At 60.2% G+C, this 17,036-nt stretch overlaps 1 protein-coding gene across 1 annotated transcript in view; it reads right to left on the minus strand.

The window, feature by feature from the left end:
• The window catches only part of SPECC1 (sperm antigen with calponin homology and coiled-coil domains 1), a 77,171-nt gene that overhangs the window by 30,948 nt on the left and 29,187 nt on the right, over window positions 1–17,036 (minus strand). Inside the window, exons 2-5 of the mRNA XM_048519389.1 lie at window positions 12,323–12,423; window positions 7,068–7,149; window positions 6,108–6,261; window positions 4,372–4,474 (exon numbers count right to left, since the gene is read on the minus strand). Of these exons, the coding sequence (XP_048375346.1) occupies window positions 4,372–4,474; window positions 6,108–6,261; window positions 7,068–7,149; window positions 12,323–12,423 (440 nt within the window). The remainder of the gene's footprint in view (window positions 1–4,371; window positions 4,475–6,107; window positions 6,262–7,067; window positions 7,150–12,322; window positions 12,424–17,036) is intronic.

Genomic DNA, 17,036 nt, shown 5'->3' on the forward strand with positions numbered 1-17,036 from the left:
TTGGGAGTGGGATGGATCTCAGCAGGGTATAATTCCACAGAGTCTACCTTCCAAAGCAGTTTTTTTCTCAAGGGGCACTGATTTGGGTTGTCTGGAGATCAGCTGTTATAGTGGAAGATCTCGAGGTGCTACCTGGAGTTTGGTATTCTTACTAATGCCAGGGTTCATATGGACTTCAGGGAAAACAGAGAATTCCTTACTAAAGACTACCCAAAAGTTCATCTCATTCCTTCCCATGATTCATGTATTGCTTTAGAACATAAGAACATAAGAACTAGCCTGCTGGATCAGACCAGAGTCCATCTAGTCCAGCACTCTGCTACTCACAGTGGCCCACCAGGTGCCTTTGGGAGCTCACATGCAGGATGTGAAAGCAATGGCCTTCTGCTGCTGCTGCTCCTGAGCACCTGGTCTGCTAAGGCATTTGCAATCTCAGATCAAGGAGGATCAAGATTGGTAGCCATAGATCGACTTCATAAATCTGTCCAAGCCCTTTTTAAAGCTATCCAGGTTAGTGGCCATCACCACCTCCTGTGGCAGCATATTCCAAACACCAATCACACGTTGTGTGAAGAAGTGTTTCCTTTTATTAGTGCTAATTCTTCCCCCCAGCATTTTCAATGAATGCCCCCTGGTTCTAGTATTTTCTACCCCATGCATAATTTTATAGACTTCAATCATATCCCCCCTCAGACGTCTCCTCTCCAAACTAAAGAGTCCCAAATGCTGCAGCCTCTCCTCATAAGGAAGGTGCTCCAACTTTAAACAAACTTTAAACAAACAAATGAACTGAACTTTTAAAGTTGACTGGTTAAAGCTTTGCTAATCCATGAACTGCCTGCCTTCTGAATGAATCAATCTGTCACATTTCAGTCACTGTCTGTGTAGAGAAAAAATGTGATCAATGAACAGGATGGTAATAAAAGTAAAAAGCAGGAAATGGTGAAGAGATGCGAACGATTATAAGGCAACCAAAGAGATCAGAGAACTTGGGTGTTGCGGGGCTTCCAGGCTGTACGGTCGTGTTCCAGTGGCATTTTCTCCTGACGTTTCACCTGCATCTGTGGCTGGCAGTCTGGCACTCCTGAAATGTCAGGAGAAAATGCCACTGGAACACGACCATACAGCCCTGAAAACCCACAACACCCCAGTGATTCTGGCCGCGAAAGCCTTCGACAATACAGATCAGAGAACTTTCCCAGCCAAAAGAGGAAGGATGATTGTTTTTTGCTTTTGCATCAAAGGGACAGAGCAAGCAGGCCAATCACAGGCCAAGAGACAAAACTTGATGCTGGCTCTACGGTCCCGGCACATGCAAAACAAAGGGGCCACAAATGCCTCCATTAGTGGAAGGCCACAGGTCCCAACTGCAAGTCCTCCTTGTGAAGGGATGAATCAGACAACACATGGTGAGTTTTTATGCCTACATAGAGCTCTGGATGCTCACAATCCACAGTGTCCCGCCCAGCTGAGCTTCTGGCCACAGGCCTCTCCGCTGAAGCACTCTCGTCTCTGGAGAGTGATTTTCCTGGTTCCTAAAAGATACGGCTGATTCCTCTCGAGTGTGAAATAATTTGCCACTTCCAACCTACCCAATAGTTCTGGAGTCAGCCCCAGAAGAGAAGCAAATCTTAATTCTCTTGCTCATCCAAATTTGGCACAGAAAAGACCAAACCAGAATCACCTGCGCAGCAGCTGGGACTCGAGCTCCAGGAGCTTTGAGGTTTGTGTTCAGGTCTCATGGGGTGACTTCCTTATATCTGCCTTCTGTGGAGCCCACTCTTTCCATTTTGTATGTATTTATTGGTTGCTTCCACCTTCGTTTCATCCTCACAACCACCCTATGAGGTAGGTTTGGCTGAGAGTGTGCAACTACTAGGCCAAGGTCACTTAGCAAGTTTCCATGGAAGAGCGATTCGAACCCAGGCCTCTCAGATTCTACAGCAAACCGCCTCCATATAATATTGGTCCACCTTACAAGGGCATGTTAAGGATTATTCAAATCATGAAAACGAATAGAATGGAGCACTTAAAATGCTAGTATTATTGTTTATTATGAAAGCTTTCACTTCACTTTCTCTCACTGGTGCTATAAAACTACATCAAGCAGCTGCCTCAGGCGGCCATTTTGGGCCGTCATTAAGAGCATGGTCGGCTCCCACTGAGGCACACGCCAGCAGCTCCAGATAGCTTTGCTTAAGAAGGAGAAGAAGGAGAAGAAGAAGAAGAAGAAGAGTTTGGATTTATATCCCCCCTTTCTCTCCTGCAGGAGACTCAAAGGGGCTTACAATCTCCTTGCCCCTCCCCCCTCACAATAAACACCCTGTGAGGTAGGTGGGGCTGAGAGAGCTCCCAGAAGCTGTGACTAGCCCAAGGTCACCCAGCTGGCGTGTGTGGGAATGCACAGGCGAATCTGAATTCCCCAGATAAGCCTCCACAGCTCAGGCGGCAGAGCAGGGAATAAAACCCGGTTCCTCCAGATTAGATACACGAGCTCTTAACCTCCTACGCCACTGGTGCCAAGTCAGACAGCAGGTCTGTTTGCCTTAGGATTGTGTCCTCTGAAGCAAAGAGGCAGGCCCATCTACTCCAGCATCCCATTTCCCACAACAGCCAGAGGGCTGCTGTCCTCCAGGCATTCAGAGGCAGACTGCTTCAGGACATGGAGGCTTGATTTCATCCTCTTAATAGTTATGGGTGGATCTCCTCTTCATGAATTTGTCTAATCCCACTTTTGAAGTCATTCCACTCCGTGGCGGGGAGTTCCAAGCGCTGTGCAAATAAGACCGTCCTTTGGTCTGTCCTGAAATGACTGCCCGTCAACGTCACTGGGGGAGCCTGCAATTCTCAGTATTTTTTTAGAGGATAAAAGAAGTTTGTTCTCTCTGTCTCTTTCTCTCCCAGCATTGAGCATAATTTTATAAACTGCCACCACGGCCCTGACAGCAGCTCTCAAGGGACTGCCAGTAAGGCGGGCCAGGATGCTGGGGACTGAAGCTAGAAACTTTTCTGCAAACCAAGCGCATGTTCATTCTCTGAGTTACAGTCAAGGGGTGACTCCTCTCTGCCATGTGGGTGGGGGGGAAAGGAAGGAGCCTGCTAGCCTGTTTGGGGGGAGGCATGACTGTATGAACCCCGCACAACGTGGTTCCTTCCTCTCCCTGCGAGTCTCTCCCAGCATTTCCCAAGAGTCTTTGCGGCCAGTCCAGCGCCCAGCCAGGCAAAGCGGGCTCTTTGATCTGCACGGAGAGAGGCACCCAGAGAACAGGAGCCCCGAGTCCCGGGCCAAAAATCACAGCTGCCTTTTTTGTCAAGTCCGAGGGGGCAGAAGGTTCATTCCGACAGGCCGGAATAAAAATAAACTCAATGAATGTCATTGTCCTTTGAATCAAGGAGCCTTTTTGCTTTTTTGGCTAACGAACCATTTTAATTCCAAGCAAGCACAACAAACAAGGGCCCCGGTGGTTTCCCTTGCTAGCTTCAATTGCGCGGGGGGGGGGGGGGGGGCAGTTGGAAGCACTAGAATGAATTCCGTTGCCATTCAGGGGTCACGGTAGGGAGCCCCCCAAGTTCATCAGGGGAATGCGCAGCTTGTTTGCTTCTTGCAAGGAAGGGCCCTGTGAGGTGGCAGGTTGGAGCATTCACACAGGATGAATGCTCCCAGGAGAAGCAGGTGGCAGAATTGGGAGCGTCGCCTCAGAGGCCAGAGGGAACCGGGTTCAGCTCTGAACATTCCTGCCCCTGAAAGACTCCTCGCTCTGGCAAATATAAAACCAGCAGAGCCGGCAACCAGAGAGCTGCAAAACCTACTCTCAGGTATGTTTAAACAAAAGGTTCTATTACGTGATCCCCCCTACCTACAGTCTGATGCAGCCCTCCACCCCTGGTGAAAGGATCCATTCTTCCACCCCTGGTGGAAGGATCCATGCAAGAACTTCTTATGTTAGAGGAAGGTGCCGCATGGCAGGTACCACTGGTTGAACTGTTTTGCAGGATCCAGCCCAATATTTACTGTGGAGATATCTCATAGCGCAGTGTTGGCGAACCTTTGGCACTCCAGATGTTATGGACTGCAATTCCCATCAGTCCCTGCCAATTGGCCATGCTGGCAGGGGCTGATGGGAATTGTAGTCCATAACATCTGGAGTGCCAAAGGTTCCCCCCATGGTCATAGCAGCCAAAAAAAAATCACTCCAAGCCCAGTATGTGATCACATCTGAATGCACCCAGCCGGGATGCAGAGTGGGGAAAGAAAAGGGGAATACAGGAAGGCAGAACTAACAGTGCTGGGTATGACGGGGCTGATGCCAAAGCGGCCACCGCAACAAGCAACCCAGAAAGCCACCCAGGAAGCGGCACCCGCTTACGTACCGGGTATCCCTCGGTCTTCTTCTGACACCACTTCAGCAAAGCGTTCCTCTTGGAGCCTCCGTATTCCCTCGCTAGAGCCACCAGAGGATCCTTCCTCTCCACGCTGAAGCCGGAACAAGAAGAGAACAGACTTTTAACTCAATGATTGTTACACTGATCCAATGTGTGGCAGAAGTTGGGAGGTGTTTCGTGACCATCTGGGGGATCCAGCTGTGAATTCTCACTTGGCAATGGAAGCCTGCTGGGTTACCTGTACTGTAACCTACCTTGCAGGGTTCTTGTGAGGATACAACAGAAAAGAGGAGAATGATGTAAGTTCCTTCAGGTCCCCACTGGGGGATAATGGTTGGGTTTAAAACAATAAAGTAAAATGTAAATACCTTGGCTTTAGGTTGGCACTTAGCTCTGAACAACATGAATCAGCTGTGTGTGTGTGCAGGGTGGTGGTGGTGGTGGTTTACAATCTTCTGCTTAGCTTCAGCATCTGCAGCTCCTTGGACCCCTGTCCTTTTTGCCCACTCCCTCCCTCTGCTCTCTTCCTACTGTTGAACGGAGGTTGCTTTGGGCAGCAGCTTGCCTTTTGTTGGTTGCTATGGTTTTCCGGGCTGTGTGGCTGTGGTCTGGTAGTTTTTGCTCCTAACATTTCGCCTGCATCTGTGGCTGGCATCTCTGGAGAGAAACACATCTTACTGCAACACGCCTCTGACGTTGCCAGCCATAGATGCAGGCAAAACATTAGGAGCAAAAACTACCAGACCACGGCCACATAGCCTGGAAGACGCACAACAGACAGTTGATTACGGCCGCAAAAGCCTTTGACAACACACAGGTTGCCTTTTGTTCCAGGGATGCTGAGTGGGAATTGGGCTTCAGTGGATTCAGGACACGAAGGCTGTGCTGTGAGGCTGCTTTCTAATATGTCAGACCATCTTTCGGTTCAACTCATCCAATATTGCCTGCTCTGGCCAGAAGCGCTTCTCCGGTTTCTTGGGCAGAGATGTGTCTTGCTGAACACTGGCGATCTGGAATCTTTTAGACAGGACCCTTTCCAGGGCGTCCTGAAGATTACAGTGACCTTCCCACAGATTAATCTAAATTCTTCGCTTGACAAAACCATGAGCAATTGTGTGTGCTGGCAGAGATCTGCGCATGAGGATTCCCTTGCAACGCACATGGTTCTTCTACCTGGCTGCAACCACTTCTTTGCTCTAGCCCTTTCTACAATGCACGTTTGCTCTCTACCTGTGACAGAGGCGTACTGGCAATAAATGGTACCTGGGGCAAACCACACGCACCCTTTGCCGCCACCCCCCCCCCCCATCAGTGGCTGTTGCCGCTGCTGGCAGGGGCATTGGTATCTGCCAGTGGGACATGCAGGCTCCCGGCCCTTGACCACAGCTTGGCCATGTGGGGGGCATGATTTTGCCCCCCCATGTGATCAAATGGGTGTCGCCCGGGGACATGGGACCCCCATGTCCCTCTGGTACACATGCCCCTGAGCTGTGGACAGGTAGATGAGGACTCACCAGTGGCCGACTGGCTGTTCTCAAGAGGGCCCGGGATGAGGGTGCTTGAATTTGCATCTCAAGAAAAAGGATCAAAGCCGTGCCAGGTGGGGGCAGCTGATGCAGCAGGCCCAGGTGGGGGCAGGTGGGGGCAGCTGATGCAGCAGGCACGGGCCGAGGGTGCCGAGAGAGAGAGAGGCCCAGAAGGTGCCAGGGCTGAAAGGTCCCTACCTGAGTCGGCTCGGAGGCTTCAGGCTGCCGTGCGTGGAGTTCAGCATCCTGCCGCCGAAGGTCATCGTGGGGGGCTTGCTGAGGGATTCCAGGGAGGGGCTCTTGCGGAGGAAGTGGTCAGGCTTCAGGTCCTCGCTCCTCCCTTTCAGCAGGTCTGGAGGGGAAGGGGGAGAAAGAGTACCTGTTAAGGCTTTAATTGCCTAATTCTGTGACACCAGACAAAACTTGACACAAAGTGAGTGGGCGCCCTACACGAGTCCAGCCTCCAGGTTGTGGCTGGAGATGGACCACTGTTATATCTGATCTCCAGATGATAGAGGTCAGGTTCACCTAGAGAAAATGGCTGGTTTGGAAGGTGGACTCTATGCCCGCTGTTTTCTCCCAGGCACATTCTGCTGCCTCTGGTCATTTCCCCACTTACCATCGACCACCCTTGCTGCACGCTACTCTCAGCGCGTGTCATTTGTGGCGCGCTCCCGGGCTTCCCCACGACCCCGCATCAAAAGGCGCCGTTTTGAGGAGCGCCAGGAATGACACGCGCTGAGGGAGCGCGAGAGTGGCAGCGTCGGGGCGGCTGCGTTGTCGCCGCCCCTGTAGTGGGGAGTGCCGCAGGACCCCGCGCTACTTGGCGAGAGTAGCGCGCAGCAGATGGTAAGTGGGGAAACGACCTCTGTTCAGGTCCAGGTGAGTCACTTGAGTTTTGCACTTCACAGGGGTACCATGGATGGGTGATGGCTCCCCTCCCCCATCTGTGCCGCTACCCTGGGCCTCACTCACTGGGGCAGATGGGAGAAAGACACTTGGGGCACTTGAAGACTCAAGGTGAGCGCCACCACTGCCCCCCACTCCCAAGTGACCACTGCCCCCCACTCCCAAGGGTCAGCCTGAAGGGTCTCAGTGCCCTGCCCAAAACTTTGATAAAGATGCAGAATAAGAGAACGGCATATGATCGTACTTTACCTGCCAAGGGAAGGTCCGGAAGGTCAGCGTGTTTGGAGAAAGCTTTCCCAGGTGGCTTTGGGCAACTGAAGGTGGAATGTCTCTGAAAGCCCCCCGAAACAAAAAGAAACAGAATTCAGGAATCTACGTGGCAACAGGCTGTAATTTTCTGGCCTCAATTCCCACTGAAATGTCAGAGGAGGGCGAGTTAGCGCAGAACGCTCGGTCAGGCACAGATTTCGAGAGAGTTGTGCAAATGACACTGTGACACTTGAAGAAACGAAACAGCCTGGAAAATGGCTTAAGAACATAAGAACTAGCCTGCTGGATCAGACCACAGTCCATCCAGTCCAGCACTCTGCTACTCGCAGTGGCCCACCAGGTGCCTTTGGGAGTTCACATGCAGGAGGTGAAAGCAATGGCCTGCTGCTGCTGCTGCTCCTGAGCACCTGGTCTGCTAAGGCATTTGCAATCTGAGATCAAGAAGGATCAAGATTGGTAGCCATAGATCGACTTCTCCATAAATCTGTCCAAGCCCCTTTTAAAGCTATCCAGGTTAGTGGCCATCACCACCTCCTGTGGCACCATATTCCAAACAACAATCACACGTTGTGTGAAGAAGTGTTTCCTTTTATTAGTCCTAATTCTTCCCCCCAGCATTTTCAATGAATGCCCCCTGGTTCTAGTATTGTGAGAAAGAGAGAAAAATTTCTCTCTGTCAAGCATTTTCTACCCCACAGCGCATAATTTTTTATAGACTTCAATCCCTTATCCCCCTCTCAGACGCCTCCCTCTCCAAACTAAACAGTACCAAACGCCGCAGCCTCTCCTCATAAGGAAGGTGCTACAATCCTTCAATCATCCTCGTTGCCCCTTCTCTGCACTTTTTTCTATCTCTTCCATATCCTTTTTTTGAGATGCGGCGACCAGAACTGAACACAGTACTCCAAGTGCGGTCGCACCACGGCTTTATATAAGGGCATGACAATCCTTGCAGTTTTATTCTCAACTCCTTTCCTAATGATCCCCAGCATAGAGTTTGCCTTTTTCACAGCTGCCATGCATTGAGTTGACATTCCCATGGAACTATCAACTAAGACGCCCAAATCCATTTCCTGGTCTGTGACTGATAGCAGTGATCCAACTGATCTGGCTGCTACGTAAGGGGGAGTCTTGCTGTATCCCATTCCTAATTCCACTGCTGTTCCGGTTGATAAACTGTGATTGCCAATAAACGCCGCCCTGCTAAAAATCCAGGAAATTGTCCTAAATGTGTTACACAAGCCCTGTGGGGGATGAAAAGATGACAGAAAAGAAACCTCCCTTTCCTGAACTGCGGGGGGGCGGGGGGGGGGGCGGCGGGGTTTTGCAGCAGCAACCCTTCTTGATTATCAATTAGCCCAAGACAAAAAAACAACCGCCACTCCCAAGTGGCATAGCTTTTTCTCACTATTCTTTCTCTTTGCGGATTCATTTGCAGGAAGCCAACCAAGATCCAGCCTGGCTGTTATCCAGTGGCTGGCACCGGGAAAGACAGACGACCCGCACGCACTGGAGACTTTTAGCGAGGGGGCCCAAACACGGTGCCCGGGGCATCTATGGTGCTTGCTGACAACTTTTTCGGCATCTGCCAGCTGTCTTTGGAAAGTAAGTGAGGTCAGGGGGAGTTTTGCTATCGGAGATTTGATGAGCTGGGCAGATTTTTAGAAGTGTGGCTTTGGCAGCAACTGCCGCAACAGCACAAGGAACTTTCCTGTGTGCCTGAAGGTAAGCTGTAGCAGCCATTTTGTGGCTGTCTCTATCTCCGATGGTGTGTTGTGGCTGTGCCCGCCGTGCTGTGTCAGAATTCAAAAGATGTCTACAGGTTCAAAAAGTGGGAGATTCCTGCTCTTGGCTGTTCATGGACGCTCCAACACACCCAAACCGGGTTTGATTCCCCACTCCGCCATACGATGCTGCTGAGTCCCTTTGGTAGGCAGGTCCACCATATTTATGGATGGGACTTATTTAGGTATTGATTAAAACATTTGCACCCAGCCTTTCCTCAGGGCTTGACGCAACTTAAAAATATAAAACATCACTATTTAAAATGAACAAGAGCCAGCGTGGTGTAGCGATTAGGAGTAGATAGACTCTAATCTGGAGAACCAGGTTTGATTTCTCACTCCTCCACATGAGCAGTGGACTCTTATCTAGAGAATTGGATTTGTTTACCCTCTCCTGGACATGAAGTCTGCTGGGGGACCTTGGGCTAGTCATAGTTCTTCAGAACTCTCTCAGCCCCACTGACTTCACAAGGTATTTGTTGTGAGGAGAGGAAGGGAAAAGGAGTCTGTAAGCCACCTTGGACTCTTATCTAGAGAACTGGATTTGTTTACCCTCTCCTGGACATGAAGCCTGCTGGGTGACCTTGGCTTCAACCTCCTGCCTTTCACTTCCTGTAGCTTTAGGAAGCCAGGTGAACATCTTGTTTTTCTAAACAACTCATTTTACTGAACTGAAAAGCCCTGAATTTCTTCTTCTCCTATCCTCGCAGGGCAGGCGCTCTGGCCCATTTGCTGTCGGTTCAAGACAGAGCACGTTCAGGATTGAGAAGCTTACTCAAGGAGCTTTGGCCGGAAGAGGGTTCTGAGGGTTTGTCCCTCCTGTAACTTAATAAACTTAAGAGAGAGCCAGCAAACAGGGAGGGGAGAATTAATACCAGCTGCAGAATTTACACGTTTGCAGAATCTGGAGCACATCAACAGAATTTTCATTCACATTGTTGTTATGCGGGCAGAGCGGAGAATATATACAGTCTTATGTGCGGCACACTCACATGTTTGAAGCTGTAACTCTAAGTCAGTGCTGCGCTTTTGACCCAAGAGGCAGGCAAGACAAGACAAGCCCCATGGCTATTGTGGGAAGGTGGGGGTAGTGCTTGCCTATCACGGTATGATACAACAGATGATACAACAGTGATTGGTCTCATTCGAGACAACGATGAAACCGCATACAGACGGGAGGTTGAACAACTAGCCTCGTGGTGCCACTGGAACAATCTAGAACTGAACACACTTAAAACCGTAGAAATGGTGGTAGATTTCAGGAGAAACCCTCCCATCCTACCTCCTCACAATAATACTTTGTATAACACAGTATCAACCGTAGAGACCTTTAAATTCCTACGCTCCATCATATCTCATGCCCTGAAATGTTCACCTAATATCAAAAATGTCATTAAAAAAGCACAACAAAGTAATGTTCTTTTTTCTGCGCACTTCAACTCAGGAAGCTCAAACTGCCTAAGGAGCTGCTGATACAGTTCTACAGAGGAATCATTGAGTCTGTCATCTTGCACCTCTATAGTCTGTGTGGTTTGGTTCTGCAACCCAACAAGATCGACACAGACTTCAGAGAATAATCAGAACTGCAGAAAAAAACAATTAAGCTGTTAACCTGCCTTCCATTGAGGACCTGTATACCGTAATCGGCCTCCCAAAAAGGGCTGTGAAAATATTTACTGACCCCTCGTGATCCTGGACATAAACTGTTTCAACTCCCACTTCTAAACGCCGCTACAGAGCACTGCACACCAAGACAACTAGACATAAGAACAGTTTTTTCCCGAATGCCATCACTCTGTTAAACAAATAATTCCCTCGATAATGTCAAACTATTTATTATATATTTATTATATAATTACTGCACTACTTTTTTCATCATTCCTATTACCCATCTCCTCCCAATTATGACTGTATGACTATAGCCTGTGCTGACATTTCATTTTATTTTATGATTTTACATTTTATGTTTTTATTACTATTGATTGTTTCCTGATTGCTTACAAGACCTATATGACAATCATTAAGTGCTGTACCTTATGATTCTTGACAAATGTATTTTCTTTTATGTACACTGAGAGCATATGCACCGGAGACAAATTCCTTGTGTGTCCAATCACACTTGGCCAATAAAGATTCTATTCTATTCTATTCTATTCTATTCTATTCTATTCTATTCTATTCTATTCACGCTTTCCTGCTTCTTGTGGCAAAATGTGCCATTATCCAAGGCTGCCCCGTTTCTGTGGGGCAGGGCCCAAATAAAACACACCAGCCAGGCACGATGTTGCTGATCCGCTTTGCTAGGTAGGCTCTCCATATTTTTGGATTGGGCTTATTTATGTATTAATCAAAGCAAAGCATTTGCTCCCAGCTTTTCCTCAGGGCTTGATGCAACTTCAAAATATTTAAAATCGCTATTTTAAAATGCACAAGAGCCAGAGTGGTGTAGCGGTTAGGAGTAGGTGGACTCTAATCTAGAGAACCGGGTTTGATTCCCCATTCCTCCACATGAGCAGCGGACTCTTATGTCGCGAATTTGATTCGTTTACCCTCTCCTGGACATGAAGCCTGCTGGGGGACCTTGGGCTAGTCACAGTTCTTCAGAACTCTCTCAGCCCCACTGACTTCACAAGGTATCTGTTGTGAGGAGAAGAAGGGAAAAGGAGTTGGTAAGCCACCTTGAGATTCCTTACAGGAGAGAAAGGTGGGGCATAAATCCAAACTCTTCTTCTTCTTCTGCAAATTAAAGCCTCCAAACAACTCTTCAATCTTCACTCGGTAAAAGGTCCAGCAAACAAAACGGCCTAGCAAATACCTCCCGAACGTTCCTAATGACGGCGACATGGAATGGTAACCAAGATCTTAAATCTGGCTTTTTTCCACAACTTATTCAGGATGGGTTATGAACAGGCCAAAGAAGCAATTGAACCGCGCAGCATGTGGCAGATGCAGCGCACCAACTGGATTTAGCCAAGTCTCCAACCTTAATTGCCAGTGAATCTAATAGGTATTTGATCTCCCCCATGGCCAGGGGCACTTTGAGGAGGAAAGCAGTGGCAAACCACCTGTGCTCATCTTGGCTTGCAAACCACCCAAGGTGAACCATCATGGGGTCATCAGCTGCAACTTGACTGGACACTTCACCTTCACCAGAGCTCTTGGGGGAAAAGGTCAAATCCCAGATTCTCTTTTTTCCAGCTCAAACCAATAACACACCTTCCACTGGATGAATCTTCCGCTGGATTCCGGCAAGGTCAAGGGTGCTCCATTGTCCCTCCCAGGAATGGCGGGGGAGGGGGGGCTTGCTTTGATCTACTGGTATTTGATGTCTCTCTTAAATAAAAACCCAAACAAACAGATCCGCTTCCCCTTTGCTGCGGGGACGTGCTGAACCTTTTCCTGCTGCAAAACACCGCTTCTGCGCCAAAAGGAAAGGGCTCGCACGGATACCTGGATGGGCGAGACGGCAGCTGCCGGGGCCGTCCTGGTCGGGATTCCACTGAGGGGGCTCCGGGAGACCTTGTGGACTGGAATACTTTGCCCAGGACCACCTGCCAGGAGAGAGAAGGGACAGGGTTAGAGGGCAAGCAGCGCAAACTAAGAACGACTGCTTCGCTTCCAAGCACAACACAGTATTCGGAGAGGAACAAACACACTGGTTTTGATGTACTGTCGAAGGCTTTCGCAGCCAGATTCAACCGGTTGTGGTGGGTTTTCCGGGCTGTGTGGCCGTGGTCTGGTGGTTCTTGTTCCTCACGTTTTGCCTGCATCTGTGGCTGGCATCTTCACTTTTCTCTGTGATACATCTCTGAAGATGCCAGCCACAGATGCAGGTGAAATGTGAGGAACAAGATCCACCAGACCACGGCCACACAGCCCGGAAAACCCATCACACTGGTTTCGGTTCATACAATCAGGGGATCATGCAAGCCAGGCACGAGATCTGCGTGCAGAAGGTCCTGGATTCAATCACCAACACGTCCAGCCACTAGGAAAGACTGCGCTCTTGGGGGGGGGGTGGGGGGGGGGGGGGGTGGGGGGGGGGGGGGGTGGGGGGGGGGGGGGGTGGGGGGGGGGGGGGGTGGGGGGGGGGGGGGGTGGGGGGGGGGGGGGGTGGGGGGGGGGGGGGGTGGGGGGGGGGGGGGGTGGGGGGGGGGGGGGGTGGGGGGGGGGGGGGGTGGGGGGGGGGGGGGGTGGGGGGGGGGGGGGGTGGGGGGGGGGGGGGGTGGGGGGGGGGGGGGGTGGGGGGGGGGGGGGGTGGGGGGGGGGGGGGGTGGGGGGGGGGGGGGGTGGGGGGGGGGGGGGGTGGGGGGGGGGGGGGGTGGGGGGGGGGGGGGGTGGGGGGGGGGGGGGGTGGGGGGGGGGGGGGGTGGGGGGGGGGGGGGGTGGGGGGGGGGGGGGGTGGGGGGGGGGGGGGGTGGGGGGGGGGGGGGGTGGGGGGGGGGGGGGGTGGGGGGGGGGGGGGGTGGGGGGGGGGGGGGGTGGGGGGGGGGGGGGGTGGGGGGGGGGGGGGGTGGGGGGGGGGGGGGGTGGGGGGGGGGGGGGGTGGGGGGGGGGGGGGGTGGGGGGGGGGGGGGGTGGGGGGGGGGGGGGGTGGGGGGGGGGGGGGGTGGGGGGGGGGGGGGGTGGGGGGGGGGGGGGGTGGGGGGGGGGGGGGGTGGGGGGGGGGGGGGGTGGGGGGGGGGGGGGGTGGGGGGGGGGGGGGGTGGGGGGGGGGGGGGGTGGGGGGGGGGGGGGGTGGGGGGGGGGGGGGGTGGGGGGGGGGGGGGGTGGGGGGGGGGGGGGGTGGGGGGGGGGGGGGGTGGGGGGGGGGGGGGGTGGGGGGGGGGGGGGGTGGGGGGGGGGGGGGGTGGGGGGGGGGGGGGGTGGGGGGGGGGGGGGGTGGGGGGGGGGGGGGGTGGGGGGGGGGGGGGGTGGGGGGGGGGGGGGGTGGGGGGGGGGGGGGGTGGGGGGGGGGGGGGGTGGGGGGGGGGGGGGGTGGGGGGGGGGGGGGGTGGGGGGGGGGGGGGGTGGGGGGGGGGGGGGGTGGGGGGGGGGGGGGGTGGGGGGGGGGGGGGGTGGGGGGGGGGGGGGGTGGGGGGGGGGGGGGGTGGGGGGGGGGGGGGGTGGGGGGGGGGGGGGGTGGGGGGGGGGGGGGGTGGGGGGGGGGGGGGGTGGGGGGGGGGGGGGGTGGGGGGGGGGGGGGGTGGGGGGGGGGGGGGGTGGGGGGGGGGGGGGGTGGGGGGGGGGGGGGGTGGGGGGGGGGGGGGGTGGGGGGGGGGGGGGGTGGGGGGGGGGGGGGGTGGGGGGGGGGGGGGGTGGGGGGGGGGGGGGGTGGGGGGGGGGGGGGGTGGGGGGGGGGGGGGGTGGGGGGGGGGGGGGGTGGGGGGGGGGGGGGGTGGGGGGGGGGGGGGGTGGGGGGGGGGGGGGGTGGGGGGGGGGGGGGGTGGGGGGGGGGGGGGGTGGGGGGGGGGGGGGGTGGGGGGGGGGGGGGGTGGGGGGGGGGGGGGGTGGGGGGGGGGGGGGGTGGGGGGGGGGGGGGGTGGGGGGGGGGGGGGGTGGGGGGGGGGGGGGGTGGGGGGGGGGGGGGGTGGGGGGGGGGGGGGGTGGGGGGGGGGGGGGGTGGGGGGGGGGGGGGGTGGGGGGGGGGGGGGGTGGGGGGGGGGGGGGGTGGGGGGGGGGGGGGGTGGGGGGGGGGGGGGGTGGGGGGGGGGGGGGGTGGGGGGGGGGGGGGGTGGGGGGGGGGGGGGGTGGGGGGGGGGGGGGGTGGGGGGGGGGGGGGGTGGGGGGGGGGGGGGGTGGGGGGGGGGGGGGGTGGGGGGGGGGGGGGGTGGGGGGGGGGGGGGGTGGGGGGGGGGGGGGGTGGGGGGGGGGGGGGGTGGGGGGGGGGGGGGGTGGGGGGGGGGGGGGGTGGGGGGGGGGGGGGGTGGGGGGGGGGGGGGGTGGGGGGGGGGGGGGGTGGGGGGGGGGGGGGGTGGGGGGGGGGGGGGGTGGGGGGGGGGGGGGGTGGGGGGGGGGGGGGGTGGGGGGGGGGGGGGGTGGGGGGGGGGGGGGGTGGGGGGGGGGGGGGGTGGGGGGGGGGGGGGGTGGGGGGGGGGGGGGGTGGGGGGGGGGGGGGGTGGGGGGGGGGGGGGGTGGGGGGGGGGGGGGGTGGGGGGGGGGGGGGGTGGGGGGGGGGGGGGGTGGGGGGGGGGGGGGGTGGGGGGGGGGGGGGGTGGGGGGGGGGGGGGGTGGGGGGGGGGGGGGGTGGGGGGGGGGGGGGGTGGGGGGGGGGGGGGGTGGGGGGGGGGGGGGGTGGGGGGGGGGGGGGGTGGGGGGGGGGGGGGGTGGGGGGGGGGGGGGGTGGGGGGGGGGGGGGGTGGGGGGGGGGGGGGGTGGGGGGGGGGGGGGGTGGGGGGGGGGGGGGGTGGGGGGGGGGGGGGGTGGGGGGGGGGGGGGGTGGGGGGGGGGGGGGGTGGGGGGGGGGGGGGGTGGGGGGGGGGGGGGGTGGGGGGGGGGGGGGGTGGGGGGGGGGGGGGGTGGGGGGGGGGGGGGGTGGGGGGGGGGGGGGGTGGGGGGGGGGGGGGGTGGGGGGGGGGGGGGGTGGGGGGGGGGGGGGGTGGGGGGGGGGGGGGGTGGGGGGGGGGGGGGGTGGGGGGGGGGGGGGGTGGGGGGGGGGGGGGGTGGGGGGGGGGGGGGGTGGGGGGGGGGGGGGGTGGGGGGGGGGGGGGGTGGGGGGGGGGGGGGGTGGGGGGGGGGGGGGGTGGGGGGGGGGGGGGGTGGGGGGGGGGGGGGGTGGGGGGGGGGGGGGGTGGGGGGGGGGGGGGGTGGGGGGGGGGGGGGGTGGGGGGGGGGGGGGGTGGGGGGGGGGGGGGGTGGGGGGGGGGGGGGGTGGGGGGGGGGGGGGGTGGGGGGGGGGGGGGGTGGGGGGGGGGGGGGGTGGGGGGGGGGGGGGGTGGGGGGGGGGGGGGGTGGGGGGGGGGGGGGGTGGGGGGGGGGGGGGGTGGGGGGGGGGGGGGGTGGGGGGGGGGGGGGGTGGGGGGGGGGGGGGGTGGGGGGGGGGGGGGGTGGGGGGGGGGGGGGGTGGGGGGGGGGGGGGGTGGGGGGGGGGGGGGGTGGGGGGGGGGGGGGGTGGGGGGGGGGGGGGGTGGGGGGGGGGGGGGGTGGGGGGGGGGGGGGGTGGGGGGGGGGGGGGGTGGGGGGGGGGGGGGGTGGGGGGGGGGGGGGGTGGGGGGGGGGGGGGGTGGGGGGGGGGGGGGGTGGGGGGGGGGGGGGGTGGGGGGGGGGGGGGGTGGGGGGGGGGGGGGGTGGGGGGGGGGGGGGGTGGGGGGGGGGGGGGGTGGGGGGGGGGGGGGGTGGGGGGGGGGGGGGGTGGGGGGGGGGGGGGGTGGGGGGGGGGGGGGGTGGGGGGGGGGGGGGGTGGGGGGGGGGGGGGGTGGGGGGGGGGGGGGGTGGGGGGGGGGGGGGGTGGGGGGGGGGGGGGGTGGGGGGGGGGGGGGGTGGGGGGGGGGGGGGGTGGGGGGGGGGGGGGGTGGGGGGGGGGGGGGGTGGGGGGGGGGGGGGGTGGGGGGGGGGGGGGGTGGGGGGGGGGGGGGGTGGGGGGGGGGGGGGGTGGGGGGGGGGGGGGGTGGGGGGGGGGGGGGGTGGGGGGGGGGGGGGGTGGGGGGGGGGGGGGGTGGGGGGGGGGGGGGGTGGGGGGGGGGGGGGGTGGGGGGGGGGGGGGGTGGGGGGGGGGGGGGGTGGGGGGGGGGGGGGGTGGGGGGGGGGGGGGGTGGGGGGGGGGGGGGGTGGGGGGGGGGGGGGGTGGGGGGGGGGGGGGGTGGGGGGGGGGGGGGGTGGGGGGGGGGGGGGGTGGGGGGGGGGGGGGGTGGGGGGGGGGGGGGGTGGGGGGGGGGGGGGGTGGGGGGGGGGGGGGGTGGGGGGGGGGGGGGGTGGGGGGGGGGGGGGGTGGGGGGGGGGGGGGGTGGGGGGGGGGGGGGGTGGGGGGGGGGGGGGGTGGGGGGGGGGGGGGGTGGGGGGGGGGGGGGGTGGGGGGGGGGGGGGGTGGGGGGGGGGGGGGGTGGGGGGGGGGGGGGGTGGGGGGGGGGGGGGGTGGGGGGGGGGGGGGGTGGGGGGGGGGGGGGGTGGGGGGGGGGGGGGGTGGGGGGGGGGGGGGGTGGGGGGGGGGGGGGGTGGGGGGGGGGGGGGGTGGGGGGGGGGGGGGGTG

The sequence above is a fragment of the Sphaerodactylus townsendi genome, linkage group LG16, assembly GCF_021028975.2.
Source record: "Sphaerodactylus townsendi isolate TG3544 linkage group LG16, MPM_Stown_v2.3, whole genome shotgun sequence".
Lineage (NCBI taxonomy): Eukaryota > Metazoa > Chordata > Lepidosauria > Squamata > Sphaerodactylidae > Sphaerodactylus > Sphaerodactylus townsendi.